This window comes from Plectrocnemia conspersa, unplaced genomic scaffold (genome assembly GCF_051122295.1).
Source record: "Plectrocnemia conspersa isolate PC_06_02 unplaced genomic scaffold, ASM5112229v1 ptg000006l, whole genome shotgun sequence".
NCBI classification, from domain to species: domain Eukaryota; kingdom Metazoa; phylum Arthropoda; class Insecta; order Trichoptera; family Polycentropodidae; genus Plectrocnemia; species Plectrocnemia conspersa.
The window spans coordinates 4,637,839-4,657,450 of NW_028277170.1; the positions used below are offsets into that span (position 1 = coordinate 4,637,839).

The 19,612-nt window shown below is 31.3% G+C and overlaps 1 protein-coding gene across 1 annotated transcript; it reads right to left on the reverse strand.

Moving 5' to 3' along the window:
• Positions 1 to 11,906: 11,906 nt before the first annotated feature.
• LOC148234075 (zinc finger HIT domain-containing protein 1-like) lies at positions 11,907 to 18,932 on the reverse strand. The gene is made up of 3 exons (XM_088188304.1): positions 18,792 to 18,932; positions 17,837 to 18,218; positions 11,907 to 13,847 (listed from the first exon to the last, which is right to left on the reverse strand). The coding sequence occupies exons 2-3, from the start codon at positions 18,199 to 18,201 to the stop codon at positions 13,712 to 13,714; spliced, it is 501 nt and encodes a 166-aa protein (XP_088044430.1). The 5' UTR covers positions 18,202 to 18,218; positions 18,792 to 18,932; the 3' UTR covers positions 11,907 to 13,711.
• Positions 18,933 to 19,612: the final 680 nt, after the last annotated feature.

Here is a 19,612-nt window from a genome sequence, read left to right on the forward strand (position 1 = left end):
AATATATAATTAGTAATATTGAGGTCACCGATTCCCAGACTTCCAGCCATTATTAATACACTTGTAGGTATTCATTATATTTGATCGACTTACTCAGTTGGTAAAAATTTACCACGTTGTACCGCATTAGGCGTACGCATGTCTGGTTACAACGGAAGATTTAATAAAAAAAAAATATTTGATGTTGATGTATTCCATGAAGTTTAACGTTAAGGTTATTTAAATGCATTATTATATCACAATATAAAGAGGTCATGATTCTAGGATGCAACTTAAAATTCATGGAATTCCTGAAGAACCCTTACTAGACAACAATCTCACTTATGTATAGTAGTATGACTCAAAAGTAGGCATTTATCTTTTCAAGAAAAGGCTGGAAAGATTGAATTATTTAGATTTTACCAAGAACCGATTTTACATGTTCTAATTAAAACAAATGTCTGTAGATATATAATTTGTTATTGGCAACACTTATGTTGAAAATAAGTTAAAATTTAAGTGGTATCTTTACAATATATGCCTTAATCTTTGTTTGAATATATTTATCGCGAAGATTGGCGGAAATTTCAGTTAATCATTTTTGTACCGTCATTTATCATAAATTGAAATTCTGTGTTATTTTTCTGAGCTTTTTCTGGAAACTATTCAGACATAGCAATCAACGTGTACTTCTTTACAAACTCGCCTTCGGTAAAGGATTTATATACAGGAGCAATTTCGAGAGAAGGCTATAAGGGTGGGAAGCGGGCGTAGAATGAGAGAGAGAGCGCGCAGTAGGAGTAACAGAGTAAGATACATACGCCCAAAGTATAGTACGCGGAGAAAAATATTTTATCAAATGGAAAATAAATAAGTGATTATTTAAAAACAATTGTATACATTTCTTGTATATAATATATTACATTCGGCATTAATAATGGAATAAATAACAGTGAAGTAGCGTAAAAGGGTTTAATTTTAGCAAGGATGCTTTTTCCAAGTGAACCCCTTTATAAGTAAAAATTACTTACACATACGTTTTATGAATAAAAAGTACTTACACACATACAGAAAAAACAATTTCGAGTAAAACTTGCGCGCAAAATAGGTTTTTTAATTAAAATTGACCTACATTTGCAGCCCATGAGTAACTAGCTTATGTGTGTATATGCATGGTAGTGATTATATTTATATCTATGTATTTTATGCTATAGAAGTTTGCATTTCACATATACAAATATATATATATATTTTTTTTTAAATATATTTTTAAGAAAGTGGCTGATTATTATGGTAGGCGAAAGAGCAAATTTACAAGTGCAAGCACTGGTGCAACGAATGCGTTGAATGGCCTTGTCTGTAGCTAAGGATAATAACAGATTGCACAACTCTACAGTGTAAATCGAGTCCTAGTTGATCATCCGGAAAAACTTTTTCTTAATGTTCAAGTGCCATAAGCTCGGATTTTTAATATTTTATTTATGGTGCGTTTGGCGTTCGCATTTTATTTTTTATAAATTGCTAGGCACTTTGTACAAATTCGAAAATCCCCTTAATATCCGTTAAATACAAAATCCCAACTACTAATGCGACTCTGCGGTGTACTGTCTTAAATAAAACTTAAATAGCTTATAGGTTAATCCTTATTCACTTGATTGTTTTCAATAAAAATGTTTACGCGTTAAAATTCGTCCGAAAAAAAATCGCGAAAATTAGGTAGATTTCAATATATAAAACGTTTAAAAATAATAATTAATTATAATATCTATTATATAAAACAATTTTTACTACTTTTTGCTTTTTTCTATTATTTTTCTTATATGGAGTTTATTTATAAGATTTTTTAATAGCCGTCATTTTAAAACAAGTTGGCAGATTAGTCGGGCTTATGAACCTAGCCAAGATATTTACAACATATATTTTTAAAACAAGATTTATGTCGATAAGTTATCGTGTTCTCAAAAACCGTAAAAATTACATTGTTTTAAACAAAATACTTTTGGTTATTAAACGTTTTTGACCTCAATATTTTTTTAGCATATTTACGTTTTTTAAATTTTAAAACAAAATCTACCATGAAAAACTTCAAAACACATTTTTACGCAATCCCTCACCCCACCCTAGCAAAACATGTAACAAAAAACTAAAGACTACATATATTATATATCATTGTACATATACATATGTATATATGTATAAAAACTGATTAAATTAAGTAAATTTATTTATTAGGCAATTATGTTTATCTACAGTAGCAAGCAAACGGATTTTTAAAAGCTATATTTCATATTAACAAATCATAAGGTCACCGTTTAAAAATAAAATTAGACCTAGAAAGAAACGAAATCAATAAACATAAGGTTAACTACTTAATTGGTGTCAATAATAAATGTATAACAAGACGTGGCAGTTACTTTCTTTGAGTAAAAAATATAAAAGCTGTCACGATACGATAAGTGTCTTAATTTACACAAAGACTACACAAAAACTAGTATAGTGTATGCAAGTACCTAGTAATTAGTATGTAACAAAGTTTTTTTATATCTAACCGGTTTTTACTTTCTAGGTACCCTTTGTATTAAAGTTTCTGCAAATACTGAACATGTATTTTTAGCAAAGTAATATAAAATAACGTGACAAAAGTGTGACTGGTCTATTTAAAGCTTCAATAGCTTTCATTGGGCGAGCAAATAAATTAGTTATATAAATTTAACTACCCCTGGGCAAGCAAAAAGTTAAATTATTATACTGTACCACATTGTACTGTAAACATAATTAAACTATGTCTATATTATTATGTAGTTATACATATTTCTATTATATAATAATATATTTATTCGATATTTTTTATATTTTACTCAGAAAATACTTATTATCACATACTGGCTTAACAGAGAAAACATTTTGTTTAAATGAAAACACAAGTAATTTACTAATAGTCTTTTCAATAATAAAATATTCAAACTTATTTTTAATTACTTTCTATAATGTGTTAAATCATATTGATAATTTTGTTAAAATCGATTCATTACTGCATGTTATTCTAACGAGCAACATTCAAATGATAAATATGTACAGATATTATAAATTATCATTAAAAACAAATAATTTTTTGTGTACTCCTGATTTTGTTTTCAACTATAAATTTAAATATATAACCGGAATTAAATTATTGATTGTACATTATTGTATATTAATGCTAATAAACATAGTTAGAATAATAGTAAATAAACATAACATACTAAAATATAAAGAAAAAATACGCTACACATAACTAGCTCAAAATAAATTTGTGCTGTAATTTTAATATTACAAAATTACAGCACAAATTTATTAATGTTTTATATGTGGCATAGTCATACTGTGTATTTGTGGTGAGGCGAAAAAGGTTGCACACGAATGGGGCTGCGCTCGGGAGAGCAACGCCACGGATGACATTAGCCGACCGCCATCGATAATTTAATCAATTTATCGATTCATAAATTAAGATCCTTTTATAAGAAAAAATAATTACAAATAACCACAATATTAAATGATTAAATACTAATATCATCTCAAAATCGCATAAAATCGCATATTGCTATAATTTTGTCAAGCTGTCAAAACTATAGCAATATGCGCTAATGTGTCAATCTGTGAAAAAAATTATGCTTATGAAAATATCGATTAACGAATACATTGCTATAAGAACACACAAAAATCTAAAAGAGCTAATAATATAACATTAATACCTATATCTATATCACATTTTTATATACTCTTTTGAATCTGAAAGTATATTCATAAATTCAATTACTTTTATAAAGACATATTGTACACTGAATCATATTATGCTAATCTGTAAGCATGAACTAATATTTTCAGAATTATCTTCTATCAATGGGCGATATCAGAAATTTAATAATTAATTGATATAGCGAATCATTAAGAAAAATCGATAATCGCACATTTCATTTTAAAACAATCAGTAATTCGACAGGTTGTATTTTAATAAGTTTCATGGTTAATTATTTGTGTACCATATGGATAGACTTACTACACATCCTAGTTTGACCGGGACTGTCCTGGTTTCAAGGTATGATCCCAGCGTCCCGGCCAGTTTGTTATTTGATCCAGTTATCTAATAAAAATTAAAAGGTGCTGAATATACACGGTGAACAAAAAGTGTCGACTCACCGCTTCAGCGACGCTTTTCAAAGCCTAGTGACACAAAATATACACATATTCAGAGGCAAGCGTTGATAAATTTTTACGATTTCGAAATTCGACAGTTTACTTGACACTGGCTTGTACGTCGCGTCGTACGTCATTGTTGCACATGCAAAATCTTAGTTAAGGTTGAGTTCAGATTGAAAGTTGGTATTTGTTTTCGGCGTATTCTTTGGCGTACATTAAATTGTACATTAAATTATTTTACCCCTTCCCCCCCCCCCAAAATGAAAAGAAGAAACTGCATGTTTACAGATGAATTATAAAAATTTTATCTATTTTTGAAAAAGTTTTAAGTCATATTGACGAAGTGAAATGTGAACAGTGCTCTTCTGAATTTTCGACGGCTCATGATGGGCACCCGGACATCAAAATCACTTGAAATGTGCAAAATATAAAGCTAGTCTAGAAGTGGATTACAACTACCTCAAGGATATCGTTATGTTTTAAAGGTGCCGAAACAAGTAACAAATAATTTTTAAAAGCTGCTAAAGAAGTAAGTTTTGCATTTCACAATCTCAACTCTAAGTTTGCTAATTGTTCATCTAAATCGAACCAAAGCTTAGACTGGATGAATATGTCATTGTTAATGTGATTAAGACTGTTGTTTCAGCTACTTGTGAAGATTTAAGTAAAATAAATTTTGTGACAGTATCAATTGGTACTTCCAACAAGAATTAAAACCGTGCCATGTGTTGTACGGTATTTTGCACCAGATTGTGAAGTAAAAGTAAAACTGACTTTCAATTTTGAATTTAGACTTCGATTTTAAAGAAAGTATTAATATTAAAAAAAACCTACAAGAATTTACAAAATTTTATACCCTATGTATAAATTATATCGAGCTATAGGAAAACAGTTTTGATGGAGCAGAATATTTTACTTGGATAAGCAACAATGAGTTAATTCGGTCTGAAATTGAAGCTGAGTTTACCTGAGTGAACAAAATTAATGAAACCATTTCAAATAATGCGATAAATATGTATGAACTATTTGATAAAGTTGTTATTCCAAATACTTTTGGTCGACATCATATGACACTTTGTAAAATATAAGTTGCAAAAGAAAATAAATACAACTCTTTAGTTATTTCAAAGAAAAGAACATTTCATTGTATAATCTTATACAAATTTTGAATATGTTTTCAGCCTGTCAGGCACATCTGCACCTGTTGAAAGGATATTCTCAATAATGAATAACATACGGTCTGAAGAAAGGGGTAGCATAGGCGAATTAACAGTAGGAACTTAATTGCGCTGCAAACATTCTGCACTTAATTGTAATGAATTTTTCGAAGCGATTAAATGTAACATTTTTTTTGTATGTTAAACTTATTGTTAATAAGTTATGATCAGTTAAGAGTAATTAACAATTAGCACTACGTAATTATTGTTTTTTGTTAATTACTCTATTATTAAGTCTCTTCAATCATACGTACTTATACTAGGAAACGTTACTTTCTGTTTTGAACAAATTCCCAAAATTGTTCCGGTTTGAGAAAAAAATATTAGTATGTCTAGATATGGAATACATGAATTTGTAACAAAAACCGAACAATACTAATATTGATTATGTATAAATACACTATTTTGATGATATTTTAATTCAATATAGCTATCGGTTTACGCGAAGATCGCGTTAATCGAGAGATTGTTAGCTCGGTTTTTCTCGATTTGTATTGAAGTATTTCTTGCGCAAAAACGAAATAGGGTTCGAACACAACTATAGTAGACGATCAAATTATGTTTAAATGTGCTCACCGTTAGTTTTGCAGTGTAAAAGTCGTCCCATCGTTTCGATTTCGGTTACTACGCTCATCACTTTGACATTAATTTAATTTTATGTGAGCTTTTTAAACTTTGCTTTGGTCTTAACAAAAATTTTCTGCGCCATCACTAGACATACTATAATCAATACATTAGCTAGTTTTTATTTATTTCATTAATATTTGTAATCATTATAAACAATTGTTAAAACACACAAAAAAAAAAAATAAACAAAAGCAGCAGTGCAGCTTCTAGAAAGTAAATTACTAACGAGAAAATATGTATTGCTACCCCCTTTCACATATATTAAATTATACAAAATGAAAATATGGAAAAATAATTATTTACTATGAGAAAATTCTAAAAAAATATTTTAATATTGACATCCCTTTATTTATTTTTTATACATATACCTCAATGCGCAGGTTACTTGATTTTTATTATTTTTTACTCTCGTTCTTCTCTCTTCGCATTTTTGACTCCTCTCGATTTTTTTCGAAGAGATCATTAGTTATTTATTTTATATTTTCAGCTAGGAAAAGGCGTGAATTAGAATTCCGCAGCAGGCTCAAATTTATTTATTAAAAATGTGCTATTAATTATCTAATGATTGTTAGCTGTAATTAGAGTTTATGAATAATAAAATAGTCACTGATTTACACACGTTGATTTTAGTCTGGTGGCAAAAATGGGACAAGGGCAAATATTTTATTACAAAATGTTACGTTGGGAAGAGAAGAAAAGAGAAAAAAGATAAAAAATAATAATCGTGTGACGTAATTTATTTAAACCACTCGCATATTAAATAAATATGTTGGTTCAGACAATATATCTAAAAAAGTAGGCTGCAAATCAAAACTGAAAAAAATGTTCTTACAGCAAAAAGCAGTAAAATGCAGTATCAGTGTATATTATTATTTTATAGCTAGACTGTATATTTAATGGGATGCACTAATGTTAGTGTAAAAGTCTTGGATTTTCAGAACAATAAATTCTACAGTTCTATCTATTGATGACACCGTTTAGGTCAAAAGGGCTTCAACTGACATAATTCGTCTGTGGACAAGCTTATTTCCGTTGTTGCTAATTGCTGAAAACGGAAAGCAAAATTAATTTATATACTAAACAACGTGTAAACGTAAATATATTTCAATAAAATACTATTGCAGCAGCTCAATCTGTGATTTAATTGCCACCCGTTACCACCCGTTGCTAAATTGGTTGACTGCTGACAAGATACATGGGAGCACATAGAGTCAGACAAAATGACTGACGCAAATGCCGTTGCAGTACCATAAATCAGAGTTACTGCAGAACCGTTTGCCACAATCTCGTCGGAGCTTTCCTGGATCCAAACTCGAGCTGGCGGACCCCATGAGACGACAGGGCTGTGCCTCTCTACCACGCGTCTCCAGCAAGAAGCCGCCAATGCCCCGCCACAAACCAAACCTAGCAGGACCGCGTGTGACCCAACGTGCATCCATGGGGCTGCGATCAAGCGACTCGGAGCCCCTAGCGCATGTTAGGCGCGCCCGTGAAGCTGCATCGACGTACCTCGGAGCCGCCAACGCGCTCCCGGACGCAAGTCTCCTGGACATGCGCGTTCCACTCGCGCCTCTTGGAGTCCTACGTGCTGCCTTGGACTACACTGGGTGCACGCTGCTAGAAGCGAAGCACGCCACGCACTGCTGAAAACAGCGCCTTGTGGAGCCCTACACGCGCTCCTGGAGCCCTAGAAGTAGAGCCTGCGCCGCACCGACAAACACCGCACGTGCCATCTGTCATCGGATAGTTGCGCCCGCACGCGCCACCTATCGATACTTTTCGCCGCAGCATACGTCACAACTTTGTCACCTTTAAAAACCAGCTCTACCTACCTCACCGTGTGTAGAACAGAAACGCCAAGGTACCCATTCCCTCTTCCTAGTTGAATTTCGTAATTATAAATTGCTATGGGAGGGTACTGTGGGGGTCCATTTATGTATTTATTATGGCCAAAACTTGGCGGCACTCTGGTAGCACTGACGTGACGTAGGCAGATTCTGTAGACAAGCTTGACGAATGAGCAACGGACGGTTCAATAAAATACTACTACAGCGGCTCAATATGTGTATAATTGCCACCTATCTCCAAAATGTTTTTGATCAATATATATGTATCTACATCATATATACATAAAAAATACATATACATACTGTGTATAGCAGGGGTCGTCAACCTTTTTATGCCTAATGCCCACTTTTCTTTACTTTTTATGGTTAAAATTTTCTTATCGCCCAGCAACATCGCTATATTTCAATCCAATATATAGGTGAAAAAAATTTAGAAGGTATTTAGGAGATTTGAAAAACCAAGTTTTTATAACCAACATTTTATTGCACCAAAAAAAATTGTGAAGCAAGATTTTGGGGTAAAAGCAAAAATCGCCCACTGCACACCACGGAAGCCTTTAACTACCACTAGCAGGCGGTATGGACTAGGTTGAAGACTCGTGGTGTATATGTATCTATACAAATAAAAGGCAATGGGAGGTACCGTAGCTTACAAGCACGAATTATGGAGATAAGTAAGTATGCAGAATACATACTCTGCTTTGAACATTCATTAAATTTGGTTGCCAAGTGTGCTGCGGAATGTTTTATAGAAGCATCCATTTTATTCGATTTTGTTAAAAGCCTCTATACATTTACATATATAATACATTTTTCACTTCTACCTATCGATGGGGTCTTCTTACAGAAGCACTGAAAGATACAGGTTCAGAACTCTCAATTTTGAAAAGACTATCAGGCTGTAGTCTGCACGAGTTTATACGACGAAAGCGCTTTTACCACTATCAAACAGGTTTTGGATGTCATCTCTAATAACATATAACAAAAGGTAGTGTCGTAATCAGGCATACGGACCAGTTTTGAAGATCAATAAGTTGGAAACGATAATAATGACAATTTCGTTAATTAGAATGCTTGCAAGCGACTAGCGCTTCGTTACAATCACCCGATCAAGACCTTAGCACAGGATATGTATTTTATGAATCGTTACATGGGTACGTTCAAGCAATGCGGCTACATTTTCAGTTATTGATTATACTGGCTGTAAAGAATATTAGCAACAAACTTCAAGACGATGCAAGCGAAATACTAAGTACGAATATTTTAGCAGCTTTACCATGCTTGATGAAATTGTAGAAAATCAAATGCCTAAAGAAAAATTTGAGTCAGGTGTTTATTGTCATAATTGATAATATACTGTCTATCTTAGCTAAACGCATAGAAGCGTACTACCAAGTGACTAATGTATTTGGAATACATCGGCAGTTAAAATCTCTTAGGCTGCGTTTAGATTGCGCGCAACTCTTTCGTGAGTTAAAACTCGCAATTAGTTTAGGGGTGAAGGCCATGTCTACACTAGGCGAGTTTAAACTCGCGAAAGAGTTGCGCGAGTAGTTATTAACAGCAAAAGAGATCTTGAAAATAATTATAATATTGTCAAGTGCTTACCGAGACGATTTGGAAAAAAGTCTAGTGCAGTTCGTCAAACTACTTAAAACAGATGTGGCTGCTGCTATTGACAACAAAAAGCATGAGGCTCTGGAACTGCAAGTTTATGCTTGCAATATAATATTCATGATGTGCTTCTCAAATGTGGAAATAATCTTACAGATTTACTTGTCTTTAATGATTACTAAATGCAGCGGAGAATGTTATTTTTCGGTATTAAATCATGTGAAAAATGAGTTAAGGAAACTGATGGGACGAGGTCGTCTAAATAAACTCACCTTAATGAACGTTAAATGTAATTTACTTAGAGAAATTGATTTGACTAGTGATGTATCTAATTTTGCTCACATTAAATCAAGAAAAGTGTTTTTTGTACTAGTTGTTTTATTTTATATTCTAAATCAAACTAAGGGCCTTTTGATAACATTTGGTACAGGCCCTGCGCTAGCTTCACCTAGCACTGATTAGATACTATAAAATAAAATAAAATATTGAAGTTCTTGGATTAGGCAAATTATAAAATAAAATGCAATTATAATTGTAAAAAATAAATGTAGTAATCAATACTTTTAATTAAAGTACACAAAAGAAGAAAGAAAAATTTAAATCACACACGCTAAAGATCAACAGTAGAAAAAGAATAAAATTTTCACTTGGTTTCCTCATTAATATGAAGAAACTGAAAATTCTTATGATAAAATTTGTACTTTGTAAATAATTTTCGATTAGACTAGCTTATAAATATTTATTCATCCATGAAAGGACAATGTGTAGTTCTTCGTCACCACACGTTTTATAGAATTCTTACACGTTTTTTACGTAAAAAAAAACGTTTTGTGGGTAAACATTCTGTTGTTGAACGTTTTGTTAATGAACATTTTGTCTGTGAGCGTTTTGTCGTGTGAAAATTTTGTAAGTGAACGTTCTGCCGGGTGAACCTTCTGTCTTGTACATTATTTCGGTGAGTATTTTGTCCCTGAACGTTTTGTCGTGAAACCATATTGTTTTGCCGAGCAATGTAGAAATAAGTTGTTAAGTGCATGTTTAGCTCAGTTTAAATTTTAATTGTTTGTGTATTTATATGATTTGCTACTTTTATTTTTGAATAATATTTTTTAATACCAACTATTTTATTTCTAATGTTCATGTATCAACTTTATGTTCGTATTCCTTAGTGTTGTCATTAGGATTTAGGTTATGCGTCTGTCATTGTTATATATAAGCCAATAATTTCTTACTCTCGTTCGTAAAATTTCTACATAAATTGTTACGCCTTAGTGATCGTTGTAAATAGTGTATGTTAGACATATCGTCGAATTTTTGTAACCAAAGTTCTGGCATAAGAGTGTATGACAGACGTCAAATAGCGTAAATGGATCTTTCAGTGCTGCCAGTATAAATAATTTAAGAGTATGTACGGTTTTAATTTTTAAATTCATTTATCGGAATTCGATTCGCGAAACCATCCGACATGCACGTTCTCATTCAACACATGTTTCACAGTATTATAAATAGCTAATAATATTTTTATGAAAGGCATGCAAGACATATCTTCAAATGTTCTTGCCATATTTCCCCTTTAACCTTTTCGTTATTGAATATTTAGCATCAGGCCTAGCAGCATCAGTAGCATTGTTATCATCAGCTCTAGCAGAATCAGCATCAGCAACAGCTTTTAATCTGTTTACAATCTGACGCGGCCAGAGACATCCTCGGTCGGTCAGTCTAAGCCGGTTGCCACAAAGATACCGTGCATTACGTATCTCATCGTATCAATCTGCATCGCACAGCTCCAACAATAGCAACAACTGCAGCAAATTCAGTAACATTTTGTCCAACTACAAGAATTCCATCTCACTTCCTAGTTTATTTCACAATTGTAAATTGCTAGGGAAAGTAATTCATTGACCACCTCTGATACCAAGTGGATTACATTTTTTCTCTTTTATATTAATAATGATAACTTCAATTACAAAATGAATTCTGAATTTATGAGAATACATCGGATTGAAAAGCAATACAGTTGGTTAGATTTTTTACTTTAAAAAGTTTTTAAGAAGAATTAGATATATCATTTAAAAATTATTTTTATTTTATTTTATTATTATATATATTATTTTTATCAATAAACATATATTAATTTTATATATAAATGTGTATTTTTGCTGTTGTAAAAACCTTATAAAAAACTTTAAATTAACAAGTAAATAATAATGATACTACTTTATTATTGTGGCAAAGCAAAAAAATTAGACTTGATTACCATATACATAGTCACACAATAATATTGTTTAAAACCCAGAAGATAATAATAATATAAAGTTAATTCAATCTTTTTGGAATAATATAGCAGAATATCATAAAGTTTAAGAATTTTTCATGTTACTACATAAGAAATTTTACACTACACGGTAAATGCTTTAGAAAGAGAAACATAATAAAAATATAATTCAATTAGAGTACCGAGTCTTTATTTTATATCATAAATGAATAATTTTACATTTTAAAATGATGATCAGAACGAATACTACAATATATAACTTCAATTATACTTAAAACCATTGAAATAACAAGTTACAATTTTCACAATGAATATTTTTATATTCTTGAAACGTTCTTATTATATTATTTAAAAATGTGTTACAACAACGAGTGGAATACAAGGTTCATACTTTTTAAATGTGTAAAAAGTTTGTGATATTACATTACATTTTAATAAATAATAATTAAATAAATTAAATTTGGCACATCTTTGTTATAAGAAACAATAAAAAGCTAAGCTTTGACATTAAATTTAATTACATTAAATTTCAATAGTCGATTGGTAGAGATCAAAAAACAAATATATGTACATATGTATATATTATGTATTACACAGAATATTACACAAATATGAAATATGGCAAATATGTATAATAACAATTAATTTATTGAACATAAATAATAAACACAAATATAATTAGAACATAATAACATTTAATATAGTAATGATAATGAGGTATCAAAGGAAGCATTGACATATGTATAGGAAACATGTATATATGTAGACAGCAGATTATGTAACTTAAAAATAATTGATGTAACTTTAAAATCAGAGAAAAACACTTACAAAATAAAAATATTTATAAACAATATAAATAATGCCAACAAATACAGTTTGGAAAATTATTGTAAAATGGAAAATCATTTTATGAAATACTAATAATATATCTAAAATCACATAGGAAGACAAAAATATTCATAGTTATATTAAAAGAGATCATGTAATTTTTTTGTAAAAATAGTTGTTCAATTACCGAGGATCAGATGTAAATGGCAAATAAGGGAGAACTTTTATGGATAGAATCATAAAATACAGAGCCCAAAAATATTACATTTTTTATTTCAAAGAGCAAGAAACGAACATTACTATGAAATATGATCTAAACGGTTAAGGGAATATTTAGATTTAATTTTTTTCTTGATCCCGAATTGTGGAAAGGTTTATTGTATTTGGTTAAGAGCAGGGCTACAGCAATTTATAGCAATTGTTATTCAAGAATAAATTTTGACGTACTTTTAATTTGCTTCCGTGTAATGTTCAATTGTATCAAGAAGAGCTAGCAATTTTCTACATTTCTCATAAAATTTGATTAAAAGTCTAGTGACATATTTGATTCTTATATCCGTTAGATTTCACTCCTATTTATTTTTGGGATATTGTGAGTATAAGCTGCAAAAATATAAACTTTAAAATAAGAATCAGTTAAAATCGAGCATAAGAGTTGAATTAAAGAAAATCATTTAAAAGAACATTTATTTTTGCATCAATATTCGTTCCATATCCTTTAAATTTGTTTTAATGAATGTATGGCAAATATGCTCAAATAATTAAACAATATATAAAAATAACAAATATATATGAAATTAACTTCATTATATTTTTTTTTGTACAAATAAAATAAATTAAAAAAAATTCTAAATTATCAAAATGGCAAATTATTATTCATACTAACATAGCTTCTACAGCAAGGTTTTTTACAAATGATATATTTGAAATAATATTTATGGGTTTAAGATTAAAACGACGAAAAATACAAATTTGTACTCATTGTAAAAATAAAATAAACATAATCTTAGAAAAAATAAGGTACAGTTTTTTTAGGGGAATGCTGAGCCTTTCTTCAAAATAAAACAAATAATAATCTATATTTATCACATTTTAGGAACAATATAAATTAGCACTTAAATTGTATTAGATAAAAAAAGTAAAAATGATTAAACCACCCATTTGAGGCAGCGAGTATCTACGTGGATTTCGTAGCAAGAGATGGAGCAGTAGCGTGCGCTGCAAGTGGTGCAAGTGTACTTAGAGAAGAATCCGCACACTACACACAAATGTCTCGGCGGGCGTCTGAAAAAAGACAGTTATTTTAAAATTTTTGAAGAAAAATAAATTTATTATATATATAATATACATTATTATTAATGTGAAAGTATTGTAAAATTATGAATTTGCTAAAAAATCAATAAAATAGAAACTGAGTGACAATTTTACTTATAAGGCTATTGTGAAATTTTATATATAATGGCATTTTTAATGCTTGCCATTGGATACTTTCCTATTTCTTGGAAATCCGCCAAGGTATTTCTAATCCCAAAGGTGGGTAAGGATCTTACGCTAGCTTCAAGCTACCGACAGATCAGTCTTCTGTAAGCGTTCAGTAAAATATTCGAAGGACTAATCTTAAAAATGCTATTACCTGCAGTAAATGAAATTATTCCAAATTTGCAATTTGATTTTAGATTGGACAATTCGATGGCATACCAGCTCATTAGAGTTGCCGAGTTTATATGCAAAAAATTTAATATCAGAAAGATACGGGTATGACTCTTTTAGATATAGAAAAGGCCTTTCATAATGTTTGGCACAATGGATTGATGTATAAGTTACTAAAAGCTAAAGTTCTCTTTCACTTATCTGCATAATTAATGATTATCTTTGTGATAGAGAATTTACTGTCTCAATCAAAGGAGAAAACTCAGTCCCGAGAAAAGTACCAATGGCACTGCTGCAGGGTAGCATTTTTGGCCATCATCTTTTTTCCCTATATATCCACGACGTTTCAACCCTAGAGAACTGACAACTTGCGCTACATGCAGATGATTTGACAATCTATACCTGCTCATCAAGCAGGAAGATAATCGGCAAAATACTCGAAAGCGGATTGCAGCAACTGCGCAATTTCTACAGCAAGTGGAAGATAAAAATAAATGACGGCAAAACCGAAGCTATCATGTTCCCTTGTAAAACAAGGGCGGCTCTATTGTAATAAATAAAAATAAACGGGTGAGCAATATTTGTCAAATATCCCAGGTTGTACCTGAATTGCCGTCTAAAAAAGAAAAAACAAGTTTAAGTCATTAGACAAAAAGGAATCGCAGCCATCTCAGCTATTGCTCTAATTTTCCGAAGAAAAAGCGGTCTCAGTAGCAAAAATAAACTTTTGTTATATAAATCTATAATACCGCCGTTGATGACATATGGAGCTCCTGTGTGGTCCTGCATATCCCATAGCTCCTTTTGCGAAATAGGTATTTAAAAAAAAAAATGCTTAAGAATCGCCTTAAATGCCCATCCTAGAACTAGCATCAAAGAACTTCACTTGTGAATTGGAAGTTAGGAGACGATAAATGGTTGTAGGGGTTCTTTTTTAAACTCGCACACTAAATTACCAAAAACATGGTAGTTATAAGGATGAATGTGAACAGACCACCACAATAGCCCTAGTTATGTACAGGGGGAAGAAAAAAGAAACAAGTAAACACGTCGTAATTACCATCCGATGCAGAGAAAAGATATTTATTTGTTGCTTAACAGTTGCAGAAACAATAAACCATTAACGATGACAAAAAAGCACTGTTAACATTTAGCTCGTTGCACAATTCAACATTTGAAAAATGTCCATCAAGCTCTTTAAAGGTGTTGACACATTTCATAGGTCGAATAAACGAGTGCAACAATTAGTTGAATAGTCGCTGCATTATTATGATTAGTCAGAGAGCTTTCCAAACCTATGATAATTAAGGCCGGTCTCCAAGAGACAATAGCCAGAGAGGAAATGATATTGAGGGATAGCAGAAGATAGCAAGAGGAACGTGCCGAGACCTCAGAAGACCATCCACTGAACACCATCCCTTCACCAGCTTCTCCACCAGCGCTCAGAGAAAAACAATACTTACCAACAATAGTTTGTTATAATATATATTATACGAGGGTTGCTATTTATATATCCAGAACTGGCAGCACTGGTGTTGCTAATCGCCATTTGACATATCCATCATAAAGTTTGACATTTTTGACAGTATATGTACTCAGAACGTTTTGTCATACAGACGCTATTTGTGTTGTTTACAGTGACTTGAAAATTTAATCTCAGTCAAAAGGAATTTAAAGGTTGTCCAAAATCGGTTGTTGTGGCAAAAAACATCGATGCTGTGTGTGAACTGATACTGTTATATGCGTATGAATGAATCTTAGATGAACCCGAAAGTAAACAACAGTCGACTGTATGGGTTTTCCAAGATAAGCCAAACCCAACAAAAGCTGTTCGCGTAAGAAGTACTTTTACGCAAATGGTCGCCTGTTTTTTGGGATTATTGGACATGTGGCTACAGTGCCACTAAAGAATCGTAGAACAGTCAATTCTGAATGGTTGTTCCACTGTAAAGTCCTAATATGGCACCCAATGATTTATTTTTATTCCCGTAAGGAATGAACTATGTGGTTAACGATTTTCAACGCCAGACGAAGCGGTTCACGTAAGCAAAAATGTATCGATCATCGCGGAGAATATTTTGAAAAACAATAAAACCATTTTCAATGCTAAATATTTATTTTGTTATTCCGGATACTTAAATAGCAATCCTTGTACAATAAAAATCGTTACCAGTTTCCGGAGTCTTTCTGGCTGCGAAGTTGCACCCCTCAGGGTTAGAAACCTTCAAGTATAATTTATATGTTATTTGGTTTTAGAATCTACCTGAATCATTTAAAACATCATATAATAAATCTGGCAATTGTTCTATATTATATTTGTATTAAACAGTTTTTAAATATTGAATAGAAATATATTATATATTATATGTATGTTGAATATAAACAAGCCAAAGGTCAGGTGTAATATTTTTCATATTTTCTAATGAATGTAATCTAACAACATTCATCTTAAATTTGTCAATTCTTTTCATGGTAAGAGAGCGACTTGAACTGTAACCTTCCATTGCAATGCAAATACACTGTATTGAATTGAGTGTCAGTACAACAATGAAACAAGTGTATGGCGGGCTTATTTGGTAAAAGCGGACCAATGAAATGTTATTGTCAAATTCTGGCAACTGATTGTGTTTTTCAAACAAAGAACACATTTGAAATCCTAAGTACCTAATTTAAATGAATTTGACGTTAGACGCCTTTTTTTGATGCTCAACAGCAGATTCCTGCATTTGAAAAATATTTGAGTAATGGCTGGGGTTATATCAAGCGAATCTCATTATCGAAACATACAGAGAAAGAGCAATCAAACCTGCTATGATCGGCAAGAACTATGAACTGATGACAAAAGTACTGGTGATATTTATCATAAATTACAAGATACCCCATATTTTAGATACTAATTGAATTTGCTAGTGATAAAGCATTAAAACTATCTTAGTAAAATAGTTATAGTCAAATTTAATGCATTTTTGAAATTAAAAAGTAATTAAATAATGCAAACGCTTTCGATCTAAAAAATTTTTAACCTACAGGAAATGAAAAATTCTTGTAAATTATAATAATCATAATAATATTAATCAATATTCAAAAATTAAAGTGCTGTAAATTTATTGTTACATATATTGATAGTATTTATAAGAATTTAAAATTTTGACTGTTGTAGAAGTAGAGTAAACTTAATCCTTAAGCCCTTTCACCGCGGCAGATATGTTTGTGCGCCATTTCGAAATTTGTTAATATATGGGGGGGCATCTATTCATGTCATATGTAAAAAAATATTATTGTTTAATAAATTCAAGTGATTTATAGCCTTAAGTTATACTAATTATCTATATTATTAGGTTCAAACCTTTGTTGTACCTTTAGGTGCCCAATGAGTACTGGCGATTTTCTTGATGACTTCTATAGAAGCCATCTACGCTGAAAAGGTTAATGGGCAATTTTTTTATTTATTAATTACTAAAGTAAAATGAGCATAAGGTCTAAGTTTAATACAATATTGTATGATATATAGATAGCCTCAAAAGCGACCATTTTTGGCATTTGCGCATTAAAGGGATAAATGAAGACTTTTCCTCATATTGAATTGTCCACGTGATGAATTTTTCTTGAGTTGTAATACTAACTTGGATGGCGGAGCACGGGCTGTAGTGTAATTTGGCCCGTCTGGGTGCTTCTCTCGGTCTTCTTCGACCAGTTGCGCAAACGTTTTAGCGAATCGTGTCTTGAAGTACTCGGCGAGCTTCATCCGTTTAATGTTGTTGCCGCGCCTTCTTCTACCTCTTCTGTTACCAATCGAATCTTCATTGGTGCCATAGTTGCATGGTATGACGAGATCAGGTTGAGGGTCTTCCAGGTAATTGTCTTTCTCCAGGTTTTCTACAGCTTTCTGAGTGCGTCTCTTTACAGTTTCTTCGTCTAGACCCTTTTTTTTCTCAACCGTCTGTAGACGCTTCGATTTTCTTGGTCTCGATTTGGATTTCGGTGCCATCTTTGATTAAACACTACCTGGAAAAGAGCAAGCAAAGTATTCGTAACTAAATTGATATAATAAAAAAAACAAACGCTCGCTTAATGATATGCAATAATAATCTTCTTAGCACTGTACAATTTAGATTTCTTTATCGCTAACATTAATGACAAAGTAGATTGTGAAGTCTGTTAGTATATGTCATGATCATCATACATGGAGTAAAATTGCACAATTGAAATGTATATACATAGATTTAATCGATAAAATACGTTAAATTATCATCTAGATTAGGCTTACCATAATTATGAAACTCTAAACCGGGACGGCTAAAAAAAATGCATTTTAGGTTAGAATGCCGGATACTGGTGGAGCTAAACCAGAACCGATGGTATGAAACCGGGACCGATGGTTTAAAAACTTGGACTGATTTGTGAAACCGGCACAATCCCGATCAAACTGGAACGTATTGTAAGCCTAATCTAGATTGAATACATATGGTATCGCTACACATTTTGTGCAATGTTATAGCATATTGGTTGAAATTTCGTTCGAGCATATTGTTCTTATCAAAAATTGACATAATTGTACTTCAGTTACACTTTACATACTTGTCACTAGAGATTTACGTCTTATAAAAACACTATAAAGCGCTTTAAATGTGTATAAAACGTGTTTAACATATTGTTCAGCGCACAAATAACACGCCAATGACATTTGACGTTATACTCAACTGTCATCAAACGCTAGTTATTTCCTTTACGGCCAGCTTCGACGCTAACCAATATTTAGCTTCTTTTACGATAAATCCTATTTTATACGTATAATAAATTATATAAAAATAATTAAATATTAAAATTGTATTTTTAATGTTAAGCATTTTATAACTTACTTAAAAATTAATTTAAATATCATATTTTTTTTTAAAATTTAAATATAAAAGCTAAACAAGCTACTTGAAAAATATTAAATTCTATCAATGCTTATTTTATGTAATGATCTAAAATTACTATTCCACATTTTAGTGCAAAGCTACATAATTTTTGTTTTATATTTACAGAAAAAAAGATGCAAGAATTCCGATCCAAGAGCAACATAATTTGTCACAATATATGTATATAATACCATACAATAAATCATACCAGTTTCTAATAGCGTCTTTCTGGCTGCAAAGTCATACCTATTAGGGTTTGAAACTTTAAAAATTAAACAATTTTAACTCATTGAGCGGTGTTTAATCGATCCATTTCGTATCCATGTATTGTTGCAAACTAACATTTGACACTTTGAACACGCATGATTATTGACAGATGTCTGATTTAAAGTACTGCCAATATAGAAAACTTGAATTGAATCAATGTGTATAAGGCGTCAACAGTATCAAGGGCGAATTTATTAAGGTGACCTTTTTTATTTCTTAATATAATTAATT